The 13,423-nt window shown below is 38.6% G+C and overlaps 1 protein-coding gene across 2 annotated transcripts in view; it reads left to right on the plus strand.

Moving 5' to 3' along the window:
- WDR44 (WD repeat domain 44) overlaps nucleotides 1–13,051 on the plus strand; it is a 28,855-nt gene extending 15,804 nt beyond the window's left edge. The window contains exons 10-20 of one of the 2 annotated variants that reach the window (XM_086756314.1): nucleotides 649–800; nucleotides 2,309–2,447; nucleotides 2,543–2,607; nucleotides 3,843–3,956; nucleotides 4,816–4,938; nucleotides 5,878–6,069; nucleotides 6,238–6,339; nucleotides 8,254–8,369; nucleotides 10,561–10,688; nucleotides 11,397–11,528; nucleotides 11,969–13,051. In XM_086756314.1, the coding sequence (XP_086612440.1) occupies nucleotides 649–800; nucleotides 2,309–2,447; nucleotides 2,543–2,607; nucleotides 3,843–3,956; nucleotides 4,816–4,938; nucleotides 5,878–6,069; nucleotides 6,238–6,339; nucleotides 8,254–8,369; nucleotides 10,561–10,688; nucleotides 11,397–11,528; nucleotides 11,969–12,063 (1,358 nt within the window). In that variant the 3' untranslated portion in view covers nucleotides 12,064–13,051. Of the gene's footprint in view, nucleotides 1–648; nucleotides 801–2,308; nucleotides 2,448–2,542; nucleotides 2,608–3,842; nucleotides 3,957–4,815; nucleotides 4,939–5,877; nucleotides 6,070–6,237; nucleotides 6,340–8,253; nucleotides 8,370–10,560; nucleotides 10,689–10,842; nucleotides 11,355–11,396; nucleotides 11,529–11,968 lie in introns of those variants that run through there. The other variant, XM_086756315.1, reaches the window with a different exon arrangement.
- Nucleotides 13,052–13,423: the final 372 nt, after the last annotated feature.

Genomic DNA, 13,423 nt, shown 5'->3' on the forward strand with positions numbered 1-13,423 from the left:
ATTACTTAAATAAAATTAGATTGTTTTCTGACAGGCAGTACCACAATTAGAATTGTCATATAGCTTGAGGTCCTGTTAGAAGATTTCCCAACTACAACTGGATTCGCCCCTTCTTGTTTCATCACTTTCTTTCAGACAGACTTCTAGTACTGAAGTAAGCCAGTCTAACCGCAGGCTGAGATAAGTGCCGTAGAACTGCTTCAGTTTAGCATCTTACATTGTCACTGGCAGTTTGCCCCAGCTCTTTTGCAATTCTTCTGCTTCGTGGGTAGATTTCAGGCCACTTCAGCATAGTCAGTCAGAAGGAACCACTACAATGAAAGGTGTTATTTTCAGCACACATTGAACTGACAGAAATCACTTAGTACAGGACCTGTTGAGTGCAAGACCTGGTGCAAAGAACATGGCAGAACAAAAATGGATAACAGTTCTTGTTTTGAGTGTTCAGTGTTTGGATTCACTGCAACCTAAAATTATTGTATTTTTAGACTTCGATGCAACAGTATTCTTGTTTTGCTTTAAGATCTTAATATTGCCTAAAAATTTGCTAGTTCAAGACTAATCTGCTACCAAAAAGTATTGGTGATTGCTTACTAATAAATTAAACATGTGCTGTGGTATGTACTGCTGAATTTGTATTCCTCTTAGTCTTCCATACAGATCAAGATGATCCATCTTCCAGTGATGATGAAGGGATGCCATATACAAGACCAGTTAAGTTCAAAGCAGCGCATGGCTTCAAAGGACCTTATGATTTTGAACAAATTAAAGTTGTTCAGGATCTCAGTGGAGAGCATATGGTAGGTCTCTCAAATTTCATCTGTTGTTTTGCCAAATCTGTCCGGCCTGAGATTCAACTCTTAGTTTTTGTCTACTTTGTGACCTCCAGAAATGACTCTCAGGTTTATTCTTCTTGAAGAGCGGCTTGCTTCTGGAAAATTATATTCTGTCAGGAAATTAAAGCTTGGCAGGTTTGATCGGATCTTCTGGGGGGGTTAAAAAAAAAAAAAGTCTGTAGACTTCAAGGATTCTCCAGAGCTTTTCCTTGAAGATTTTTGGTATCAAGTGGTACTTGGTTTCTTGGTTCCTGTGATTACAAATTTAAGCTGAAATAGACAATGTTCCCCTACCAAAACTGAGCACAGCAAGATGGACCTACTCAGCAGCAAATAAACTACTCTGGGTATTAGAGATATGAACACAAGTATTGAATACTAGATAGGTTCTGAAGGCAATGGTGGGGAAAGATTAATAGAGTATATGAATTAGAATGATAAGGAGGGGAGAGACCAGGTTACAGTATTTGCAGAGATGCCTCTGGAGAATGAGGCAGAAAAACTACCTATTTGCCACTGTTGGAAGTGTGCATGGTCCCCTGCAGAGTCTGAAATACATTCTCATGTTTCTGACTTCACAAATTCTACTCACAGCAACTCTCTGACAACAATTGAAACAGTCCCCCATCTTTAAGTGTTAGGCTAAGGATAATGACCTACAGCAATCAGGTTGGTGACTGGAGAGTTCAAGCTTGTCATCAACAACTAAAGTTTCCAGTCCTACTGGTAATCCATCTGTGTTAGTTTCCATCATGCCAGTATTTGACTTGTTAAAACCTAGGAAATTCCCCAAAAGCATTTTAAAAGGATGCTAGGTCGGTGGAGTCAAATGCATAATACCTGTCCATTAAATGATAGGAGGAAATGGAATATTGCTTGTGTGGTACTGCATTTTGTCGACTACTGACTCTTTGGACTTTGCAAGGGAGAAAAAATTGTCTTCACAGGCTTTGCAAAATCCTCAAGCCAGTTCTTAACAAATACATGTAGTACTTGTTTTGGTTACCAGAATTGATGTAACCAAGCCCAATTTCTAATTTAAAAAAAAAAAACAAAACCACAACCAAAAACCAACAAAAAAAACCCTGTTAGCATGACTTGTGCTAACTTCAAATGCAACTACAAATACCTGCCAATCATACAAATCAAATAGCAGCTTATAAGTCACTCAGAACCCTGGCTTGCTGACTGTTACCAACTGTACCAGTTTTATGTTGAATGTTGTGGTAGCGCTGAGCTCCCTTAACTCCTCTTCTACAGTAATCTGCTCTTTGGGCTGTTTCTTTCAAACTGTTTTTGCAAGTATGCTGCTCAGCCCACCAGTTTTAACAATCACTTTTCAGTGTTTTGTTCTACAATTTATTTTACTTGTGGTATCTTGTATGTGGCCTAAATCTCGTCAGTTTACATTATAAAAATGCTTTTCTGGTATGGAAAAAGTCACTTAAACAATGATCTTTTTATTTCAACAGGGTGCTGTTTGGACCATGAAATTTTCTCACTGCGGTCGATTACTTGCGTCTGCAGGACAAGATAACGTAGTAAGAATATGGGTTTTAAAGAACGCTTTTGACTATTTCAATAACATGCGAATGAAGTACAACACAGAAGGTATCTTTCTACGCATCACTAGAGCTCTAAAACACTAGAAATCTTAGTTATTTGGAAACTTAGAGTTGACCATGGTGTTTCTGCCTCTATTTTAGGCCGTGTCTCTCCCTCTCCATCTCAAGAGAGTCTGAATTCTTCAAAGTCTGATACTGATGCAGGGGTATGTACACTAGATATTGGAAGAAGTGGGGAGGTCGCACTGTTCTGTAACGCCAGATATTCATTTCTGCTTTATCCAAACACACATTGAAGAGTTCTTGGCCTATATCTTTGAGGCATAGATGAACTGTCTTATCAATAGGCATCTTCAATCAAATACTGTTATCCCATGTGTATGGGGTGCAAGCAAGAAGGTAAGTCAGAAAACTTAATGCATTACAAAATCTGTTAGTTTTGCTGTGGCCTTCTGCCAGGTAACTTGCCTCCCAGAGTAGGAGGACTCGATTTCCCAGTCGAATACTAAAGGGGGAAAAAAACCCCACATTAAGTTTCCTGTCTTAGTGTTTTGCCTCAGAGCGTTACTTAGGGTTAACATCTGAATTGATGATGTCCTTTCTGAGGAAGGCCAAGCTGAACAATGAGATACTCAGAAGCATAATAAAACATGTTATTTTTAAATTTTTCACATCTGTGTAGAATAAAATGGAACATGACTGACCAAAAGTATTAAGACGTAGTTACTTGTAGAGTGTTCAGATACTTTATTAAACCTAGCATTAAAATTAATGTATTAAAGTTTGGGATTTTTATACTGTATTTGATTTCCAGTAGTGTAAGAAACAGATGACAAAATCAGGGTTTAAGCAAAGATTTTACCAGTAGCATTATTTAATGTGCATTGTTTTGGTGAGGAGGGAAAGTGGGTATTTCCTTACCTTAGGTAAGTGAATATACTTACTTAGCCACACACACCAGTGATGATGTTTTGAGTTGCTTTTGCTAGAGAGCTTTTGTATAGGAGCTTTGAGTTTTATTTTGCATTTGTTTATTCTGAAAGGGTCTCTTTTATTAGGAAGTTAACATTCTTGATATGCACTAGAAACATGGAAGCTTTAACTGACAGTTTATATTCTGAATTGGAATGCAGTTTTCAAGGTTGATATACTTTTTTTCCAAAAGCTTATCTTAAAATGTTTGCTTGAATTGCTGTCAAGCTTGTCCCATTGAATAAAAGCTGTATGGATGGAAAATGTAGAGCTGCTTAATTTTGGAATTTCAGGATGGTATTTCCCAAATTATTGTACTTGAAATTGACTTTAGTTGTTTTAGTGCAGTGTTGTTTATTTTAAAGTCTTCGAATTGTTATTGGCCTTGTACTTTTTGTAAGCAGTAATTGCTTTATTGTTAATTTTTCCAGCTAGTATTTTCTAACATTTCTATGCACTTCTCTCATAGATTTGCAGTGGAGTTGATGAAGACCCAGATGACAAAAATGCCCCGTTTCGTCAACGACCGTTTTGCAAATACAAAGGGCATACAGCAGATCTTCTTGATCTTTCCTGGTCTAAAGTAAGGCACCTTAATACAGACTACACAGTTCTCCTGTGTTTTCACTGTTTTCTTTTGTCAATTGCCATTGGAACCATACATGTAAACAGTATGAAACTATCATTGCAGTTAAGATAAAGGTTTGTAGAGGCAACCCGTAGTCCAGCTGAAATAGTTGGGATAAAATGAACAAACTTCTTGGGCTTCTCTAAGTAAAAGTTGTCTTAAAAAAAAAATTAAATCAAGCTAGTAACAGTTACAATTTTGTATTCAATAGTGGAGTTAAATTGTTTAGAGTGGAAGGAATTTCCACTGAGCTGTGTGATTTCTGGTGTATGATGTTACTGCTTTTCTTGTCTTCAGTATGCTTCGTGTCTTCAGTATGCTTTGCTGTTTTTATGCAGCGTATGGATTCTAAAAGTGCTGAATATAAATAAATATTTTTAAATTAGAGAATTACCTTGTGCTTAACTTTCAAAATTTTCATGTAAAGCTCATTCAATTAATTCTCCGCATTGGAATACAGCTGTAATTTTAAGAACACAGTCTAGCTGAAGGATCTTAGACTGGAGAGACTCTCACCTCTTCTCTGAAGCCTGTTGTGCTGTTTCTACTCTGAATACTTTAACTACTTTCCAAATAGTTAACATTTCCATTGAGATTCTTCCAGAAAGTTTTCTGTGACTGAGCATCAGTGTACTGGGCTTAATGAAAGCACCAATCAGTAATGATAGTTTGGATAAAACATTTTATCTGAAAGGATAAAATGTTGAATTTCATGGCAACAGATAAATTGGTAAGATTTTACCGATCAGATTGCTTCTGGATTTTCTGTTACTTTTGTGTCTGTTAATAACCATGAAATTCTTTTGTTTCACAGAATTACTTCTTGCTTTCTTCTTCCATGGACAAAACTGTCAGATTATGGCACATATCAAGAAGAGAATGTCTTTGCTGTTTCCAGCATATAGACTTTGTCACTGCTATAGCATTCCATCCAAGAGTAAGTGTAATTGCTCTCTTTCTTCTAGAGAGGCAGGATTTGAAATTACAAGTCCTTCCACTTTATTTTCAATTTTTTTTTTAAATTGCTTAATAGAGTTTGTGCACTTCAAAAATATCCCTATTAGACCATTTCAGAACTTCAAATGTTCATCTTCACTAAATTTCCCTAGGAGTGTCCCTGTGGTTTAACTATTTGCAGGCACGATGTGGAAAGTGAATTGTTTGTAACATCACAGCTGGTATAGTTTTGAGGAACTTTGTGAAAAGTCAGAATTTCCAATTAGGGGTGTTGTGATTAAATACTAGTGGAAAAAAATCATAAGGAAATAGAACAGATTGTCCATAGACCACAGAATCCTTTGGAGGTGTTTAAAACTTGGCTGGATACAACCTTCTACAGCCTGATCAAATTTTTGAGGCTATCCTTGCCATGAGCAGAGGAGGTGGACCAGAGACCTCCAGAGATCCCCTCCAACCTATCTTGTTTGATGATTTTTTAAAAATACTTTAATAAAGCTTCCTAATATTAAAAAAACCTCAAGTAGAGGAAAAGCATTTTTCAGTGTTCCCTGAACATACATAACTGGTAGATGTATAGGGAAAACTGAACAGAGCTTTCAACTCCTGACAAGCTTAGTATTTTTCTAACATGTTGGGAGGGTAAAAAGTAACTGTGATAACTGAAGAGTTTTCTGCCTGCAGGTATACACACTGACTGTGTATAATCTTGTCAAAAATCTGTAAGAAACTTAAGTCCATTTACCAGTAATTTTAACATTGTGTTTTCAGCCTTCTTAAATATTATAGTCAACTCATCTGAGAGCTCTTACTTGGGAGGTTCTGGAGAGAAGCTGTTTGGAAATGGGGCGGGAAGGTTTTAAGGAAATCAGGGCATATTCGTAGCACAAGTGGAGGTTAATGTAGTTTGTCCTCTCAGGATGACAGGTACTTTTTAAGTGGTTCATTGGATGGGAAACTCCGACTCTGGAACATTCCTGACAAAAAAGTGGCATTATGGAATGAAGTAGATGGGCAGACAAAATTGATTACAGCTGCCAATTTCTGTCAGAATGGCAAATACGCAGTCATAGGCACATATGATGGAAGATGCATCTTCTATGACACAGAGGTAAAAAGTTTTTGAGACTATGCATCTTTTTCTAGTTAAATAACAAACTGATTTAAAAGTCATGTTTATTTAAATATCAAGAAACAAACTTACTAGAACTTGCAGAAAAATAGTTTAAAGTTTTTGCAAAATTCTTTCAAATAAGGATACATTTTAATATCTTTTCAGCACTTGAAGTACCATACACAGATACATGTGCGTTCTACCAGAGGTCGAAATAGGGTTGGAAGAAAAATTACAGGCATTGAACCCTTGCCTGGAGAGAATAAGGTACTGTCTTCCAGTGTAACTTTGACTCAGCACTGGAGTCTGATATTTATATCTAACGCTTAGTAAGTTTATGCTAAGTCTTGTTTATACTCACAGACTTATATCCGAAGTCTTTTAGCACTACTAAAATAAGCACTACTCTTTGGTAATTTAGAATAATAGAATACTGAATAGTGATAGAGGGGTTTTTTTAATGACATTATGCTAAGATTGATAAAATGGTTACAGATGGCTTTCAGTGAAAAGTTCTTTGTAACTAACCTTTCTCAAATTTAATATTCATTTGGAAATGTGCTTCATACAGAAGCTGAAAAAATGTTGAAAGCTTGGAAGCTGATATGCAAACAAGTATGCTCTGTTCTTCAGAATCTCCTTTTGTTTAGCTTCAGTCTAAACAGAAGTCTTACGTTGAAAGGACCAAATTCTCATCATGAAAAAAAATATGCTGTTGAGTACTAAAGTCATAATCTAAAGCTTGAGAGTGTCTCACTTTGTATACAAAATTTCAGGGGTGATATGGAGTCAACAACTCGCTATTAGAGTAGCAGATCACTAGCTGTTATCACCTATGTTGTACTCTTATCAATGACACAGAAATGACCTAATTCCAAAGACATGCAGAAGATTCAGATATCAATAGTACTTTTGGGTTTGTATCAGATAGTGTGGGTTGGTATGTTAGATGATGTAATGAAACACAGCTCAGCATGATGATCAGAGAGATGGAACACCTCTCCTGTGAGGACAGGCTGAGAGAGTTGGGGGTGTTCAGCCTGGAGAAGAGAAGGCTCCAGGGAGACCTTATAGCGGCCTTCCGGTACCTAAAGGGGGCTGATAGGGAAGACAGGGAGAAACTCTTCAGCAGGGCCTATTGCGATAGGATAAGGAGTAATGGTTTTAAAATAGATAGATAGATTCAAACTGAATATAAGGAATTTTTTTTTTCGATGAGGCTGCTGGAACACTGGCACAGGTTGCCCAGAGAGGTGGTGGATGCCTCATCCCTGGAAACATTCAAGGCCAGGTTGGACGGGGCTCTGAGCAACCTGATCTGGTTGGAGATGTCCCTGCTCCTTGCAGGGGGGTTGGACTAGATGACCTTTGAAGGTCCCTTCCAACCCAAACCATTCTATGATTCTATGAACTCTTTTGAAAACAAATAAGAAGTTCTGTATTCTGATGGTGATAGTGTTCCAAGAGTTGTCACAATTTTGTTGCATAAAATGATTGGGTAGGTAAGCATTAATATTTGTCTGCTATTCTGCTATACCCTTTTGCTAGCCTCATCTTGAGACTTATTTCTAAGCTGTCATCTGTTCCACGTCTACAGTACCGTAAAAGGGCTAATCAGCTGAATGCCCTTACGCATTTTGACAACCTTTTCGTAGACTTCTCTGTTCCTCATAAGTACATTTAAGCTTTTGATCTGAAAAATGTGAAAAGGAAGCAAACTCATATCAACGAAGGGAAAAAAAAAAAGAAAAGCTTATATAGTAGATAGTGGCCTCTGAACAGTGCTTTGTGATTTGGTAGGTCATGATTCTTCAGAAGTTTACCTCACTAGAACTGCTGGTCTGCTATGTTATTGTGGATTGTGTTCAAAATAAGCTTTGCAAATTGATGACTATTATTTGGGCCCACGTTTTACTTTACTGGAGAGCAGCTCTTCTGGTTCAGATCAGTCAGGATGATCTTGACAGTGAAGTTGTCTTCTGTCCATTGACAGAAGACCAGAAAGAAAAATGTCATTGTCCTAAATCTTGTTCTGCTTCTTGGGGCATATTCTTTGCCTATGTCACTTTTTTTTTTTTTAATTGAAAGAACTGTAATTCCAACTGTTAGAATTAACTCTGTTGCTCCTTCTTGGACATGCTAATGGTTTCCATGTCTAAAATTTATTTATTTATTTTCTAGATACTAGTGACATCAAATGATTCCAGAATCAGACTGTATGACCTAAGAGATCTGTCTTTATCTATGAAATACAAAGGTTACGTCAACAGCAGCAGCCAAATCAAAGCCAGCTTTAGGTAAGACATATTATAGCAATGGAGCTGTTGGATTTGGGAAATACTATGGCTGAAGTACAGAGGCTTTTGTTTAAATAATCTGTTTACCTTGCTGTGAAACTGAGCCTCTGAAATGTCACTTGGCTCAGAATACAAACCTAAGTGAAGGCTCTGGTCAAGAATGACAAAGCTGCCTGTGAGCAGGGAGCTTCTGAGAATGAGTGAATCCTTTTCTATTGACAGTACAATGCATGTTCAAGAAACTGTGCTAGAACTAATGGGGCTGGGACACCACATCTTGTCTCTCCTTCATGATAAATAGGTTTTATTTCCTTAATTTTGTCAGGTATTGTTGCAGATGTGTTGTTGGTCACCCAACTGTTGCCCAAGGCTGTTTGTCACTGACTGGGTATTATCACTGTCAGTAGACACTGTGCATATCTGAGTTGAGGTTATTATTAACTCTTTTTCTGGGTTGGCCTAAGATGCTTTTCTGGGTTTGAGTATATTACTGTGACTGCTATGAAAATACTGGTTTTTAAGGTAGTGAAAGAGAGGGAGGAGAGGGAGAATAATATTTGTTTTGTTCCCTCTGTCATAGTTCAGCCCCGACAGGGACCAGACTACGCAGTCTGTCTCTCGCTCCCCCCACCCTCCAAGAGAATAGGGGGAGATGATATAAGGAAAAACGGCTCAAGGTTTGAGATAAGGACAGGGAGAAATCCTTAAAGTTACCGTCACGGGCAACACAGACTCGACTTGGGGAAAACTATTCATTTATTTCTAAAATTAGCAGGAGAATGAGACAGGGAACAAGATAACCTCCCTCCACCCCTCCCTCTTCCCAAGCTTAACATTATCTATACTACCTCCCCTCCTGAGGAGCACGGGAGGGGGAAAGGGAATGGGGGTCGCGGTCAGTTCATCATGCGTTGTTTTACGCCGCTGTGTCATCGTCGGGGGAAGAACTCCTCGCATTCCTCCCCTGCTCCATCGTGGGGTCCCTCCCACGGGCCACAGTCCTTCGTGAAACTGCTCCGGCATGGGTCATCTCTTCCACGGGGTGCAGTCACTCTAGAACAGCTGTCCCAGCGGGCCCTCCATGGGCCACAGCCTCCTTCAGGCCTCCACCTGCTCCGGCGTGGGGTCCTCCATGGGCTGCAGGTGGATCTCTGCTCCTCCGTGGACCTCCATGGGCTGCAGGGGGACAACCTGCTCCACCATGGGCTGCACCACGGGCTGCAGAGGAATCTTGGCCAGGAGCCATGTTACTCCTCCCCCTCCTTCTTCACTGACCTTGGCACCTGCAGCTGTTCCTCACAACAGGCTGGTAGATGTCTCTCAGGATCCTTTTTACATCTTATTCACTTCTCATCTCCTCTCCACTTCTTGCAGCCAGGCCGGACCGAGTTGGGCCCAGTCGGCTGCCCGGCGGGAGGCCAGAGGGTGAGGCCTGCAAGGCCCATGAGGCTCGTGCCTCCCCCGCTCTGCCCCCCGCTCAGCTGCTTCACATCTTCTCTCCCTTTTTTTTCCTGTTTTCCCCTTCTTAAATACGTTATCGCAGAGGCATTATCACGGGACATTCTGCTACCAATTGGCTCGGCCTTGGCCAGCAGCGGGTCTGCCCTAGGCCCGGCCGAGTCCACTGAACAAAGGGGAAACTTCTAGCAGTTTCCTACAGAAGCTGCCACCTTAGGCCCCCCCTCACTAACAAAACCAGAACAGTCTTGCAGAAGCCAAAGGGCAAAAATGCTTGGGTACATACTTAACCTGGATGTTTGAGCAGAGGAGGGTGGCAGTGCTTAAGGAATAATGCCAAGTTTAATCTTGATTGTTAGCTGTTCGCCTTTGAAAGCATCTTTGAGGTTGACGCAGTATTTCAAAGAATGGCTGAATTTGGAAGGGACCTTGCTGACTACAGCTGTTAGACTAACCCTTTTCTATGTTGGAAGCTGTGGGAGAACAGCTTCTGTGTGCTGTTCATCAGAACTACTCTTTTTTTTTTCCAGAGGGACGGGATCAGGAAGCTTGCATGCACGTTGATTTAAAGACTGTGGGGTTTTTTCAGCTATAGTCACTAAAATAAAGGATCCGTTTGAATTGTGAACTTAGTCTGATTGCACTTGTAAAGCTGTAAGTCATCTGGAGAGCTATTGTATTGACAGCTTGAACAGCTAAGAAAAGTAATGTTTTTCTTTCTTTGAATCTTTAGCCATGACTTTACCTACATTGTAAGTGGTTCAGAAGATAAATATGTTTATATTTGGAGTACTTACCATGACTTGAGCAAATTTACATCTGTAAGAAGAGACCGTAATGACTTCTGGGAAGGCATTAAAGGTAAAAATCAACTTCCAATCTTTGTTTTATTGAAGCTTATATGATTTCAAAAATTAAATATTTTTGTCTTCTAGTTTTTATTTGCTCAGCAGTGCTATTCATTTAGTTTGAACAAATTATTAGCAAGATGCATTCTAATTGGATTTTCAATAAGTGGATTCTCTTGGAAAACCTTGTCGACAGGAAGCTCTCTACAGATGCATGATTGAGATGGCGAGAGTCAGAGCAGCTAAGAGTTTTTCCAGCTTCTAAGAGTTTTTCCAGCTTCAGTAAGAGATTCTGAATTAATGTTGGTTGTATAAGTGTAGCAATCGAAATAATTATCAATCCTTAGATCCTTTATGGAAACGTGGCTTTGAGAACAAATGCAAACATTTTTTCTTTCATGGCAGGATTAAAAAAAAAAAAAAAAACAACAACAAAACAAAACAAAAAACCCCACTCCTATCTCCTACACACACAGAGTTTTGGGGAAATGTAGGACCATGTTTATATCAAACATGTTTTGGAGCTTTTGCCATTTGATTTTGGGCACTTGTGAGATTTTTAAGCTTGTAAAACATTGACGGTTGCTCCTTGAATTATGAGCTTACCTGGTGCCGCTAGCACTGAGATTCTTGGGTATTTACTAAAATCTATGCCTGCTATTCTTGTAAAATTAACAATTCCTTGGAACAAGGTAGTAAAAGTTGTATTGTCTTTCTGAAGCACACAATGCAGTGGTCACATCTGCGATTTTTGCTCCCAATCCTGGTTTGATGGTGTTGCTGGAAACTTCTGAAAAGCAAGAAGCTGAAAGTAAGGGAGAAGACTTTGAAACATCCGATACCATACCCTCTGGTAGGTGTTCAAGATGAGCTCTGCTTGATACTATGGTATGAAGAGGAAAAAATTAAGAGTAATTTCAAATTGGGAGGGGGGTTTCTTGAGATTAAAAGTCCTTGCAGTGCATGGATGTATATTCCTGCCTTAGGAGTTGAACATTTTGGCAGCTGTTGCATTCTTAAAACCTGAGAGAATGTGAAATGAGGGGCATAGCTGTTGTCCTATGTACTTCAGGATTATTTTTACACTTGAGCTGTTAGGAGGTAGAGCTGTACCATATATAATGAATAAGTCCCTCTCCTAGAAATCTAGCCAATACTCTAAGAAACATCTGCATAACAGGAATGTGATAAAGGAGGAAGAGTGTCACAGTGATAGCTTATCTTTAATTAGAACTTGATTTTTTTAATCTATTTTTTTAATGAACTAACAGTTTATTCTCTTTCCTTATTAAGGAGCTTTGAAGACAGATCACACAGAAGTGCTTTTATCGGCTGACTTTACTGGAGCAATCAAAGTCTTCATTAACAAAAAGAAATATGTATCTTAGTTGTTTAGCAACTGACAGCATAAAGCTATGGTACTGTGGGATTAAAATTCCATAAATAATATTGGCAAAAGCAAAGTATCTAATATAATAATGTTACAGGCTGATTTATTTTTAAATCTTTATTTTAAGGCTACTCAAATATTGGATCTTTGGAAAACAGTGTCTACCTATTAACACCTGGGCTTGTAGAATAGGAAGGAATGTGTAAGAATACTCCTGCCAAACATGAGACTAAACTTTCTACAAACAGTTGTTTTGCAACATAATTGTGAACCTGCACAGGTTTCCGCACGAAAATGTATTCACATATGTGTGTGCCTTCTGGTCACATGCACTAATTTGGACATATATCAAGGATTTTGGTGGTGCTTGTGGCCACTAGATGTCAGGAATGGGGATGGAAGGGAAGATTGGAGGTATGGCTGTAAAAATGCTGAATGATCTAGTCTGATCTTTGCACAAAATTCCATTTGAGAAAGATCTTGAATTTGTAGTAGCTGTTGTTCAGAATTTTAAGTTATGCGAGTTTTTGATGGGTCAGCAACCATGTGTAAATGTTTTTATAAATTTCTCAACTTCAGGACGTGAAAATTTTTTTGTTGTCTTTTAATTGTTGTGGACTTTAGATTCCTTTCTTATATATAATTTTTTGCACACTGGAGCACAATACTTGTGTAAAGAATTCTCTCATTCCTTGTTCACGGGCACCAGGATTTATTCACCTTCCAGATAAAATTAAGCTGCATTAGAATGTTCTTATATTTTACAACTATGTAAAATAAACTGTTTACATTTTTTAAGCATTGTAGCTTAAAGTTTTAAGTTCTTCTCGTTTGTTTAGTGCCACTGAACTTTGAAAGTCTTTGTAAATATTCATATAAAACACCTATGAAGTAACGTTCTGGGCATCATAACCCATGAAATGTTATTGATGGTCAAGTGTTTCACAGAACAGATACGTCATTAAACTTGGTCACATACTTGGAAATTGTTGCTTCTTTTCCATTTTGATTCATAAATTTGCCTTTTGTCTAAGTAGTTTTGACCTGTTTCTCAGACCATTGATCTTGCATGCACTTGTTAACTTTTGAGTTCTACTTTTCCTGATCTAGTTGCTTTTTTGATGACAGCTTTGTTTCTGAAGTAATGGGGAATGGAGTACTGGAACTGGATATTAATCAGAATTAAGAGTAGCTGTATGATAGTTCAGTGTGAGGACGAGACTTGAAAAGTGTGTAAAGAATCCTCTCCTTCCCACTAGGGGAAGAGTGACAGTATGGGAAAGCAGATGAGTCTCGCTCTTCTTTTAATTTTTTTACTCAGGTGAATATGACCAGGACTTTGTGTAAAATTGTCTTGA

Source organism: Chlamydotis macqueenii, chromosome 11, assembly GCF_036417535.1.
Source record: "Chlamydotis macqueenii isolate bChlMac1 chromosome 11, bChlMac1.mat, whole genome shotgun sequence".
In the NCBI taxonomy this organism is placed as follows: Eukaryota; Metazoa; Chordata; class Aves; order Otidiformes; family Otididae; genus Chlamydotis; species Chlamydotis macqueenii.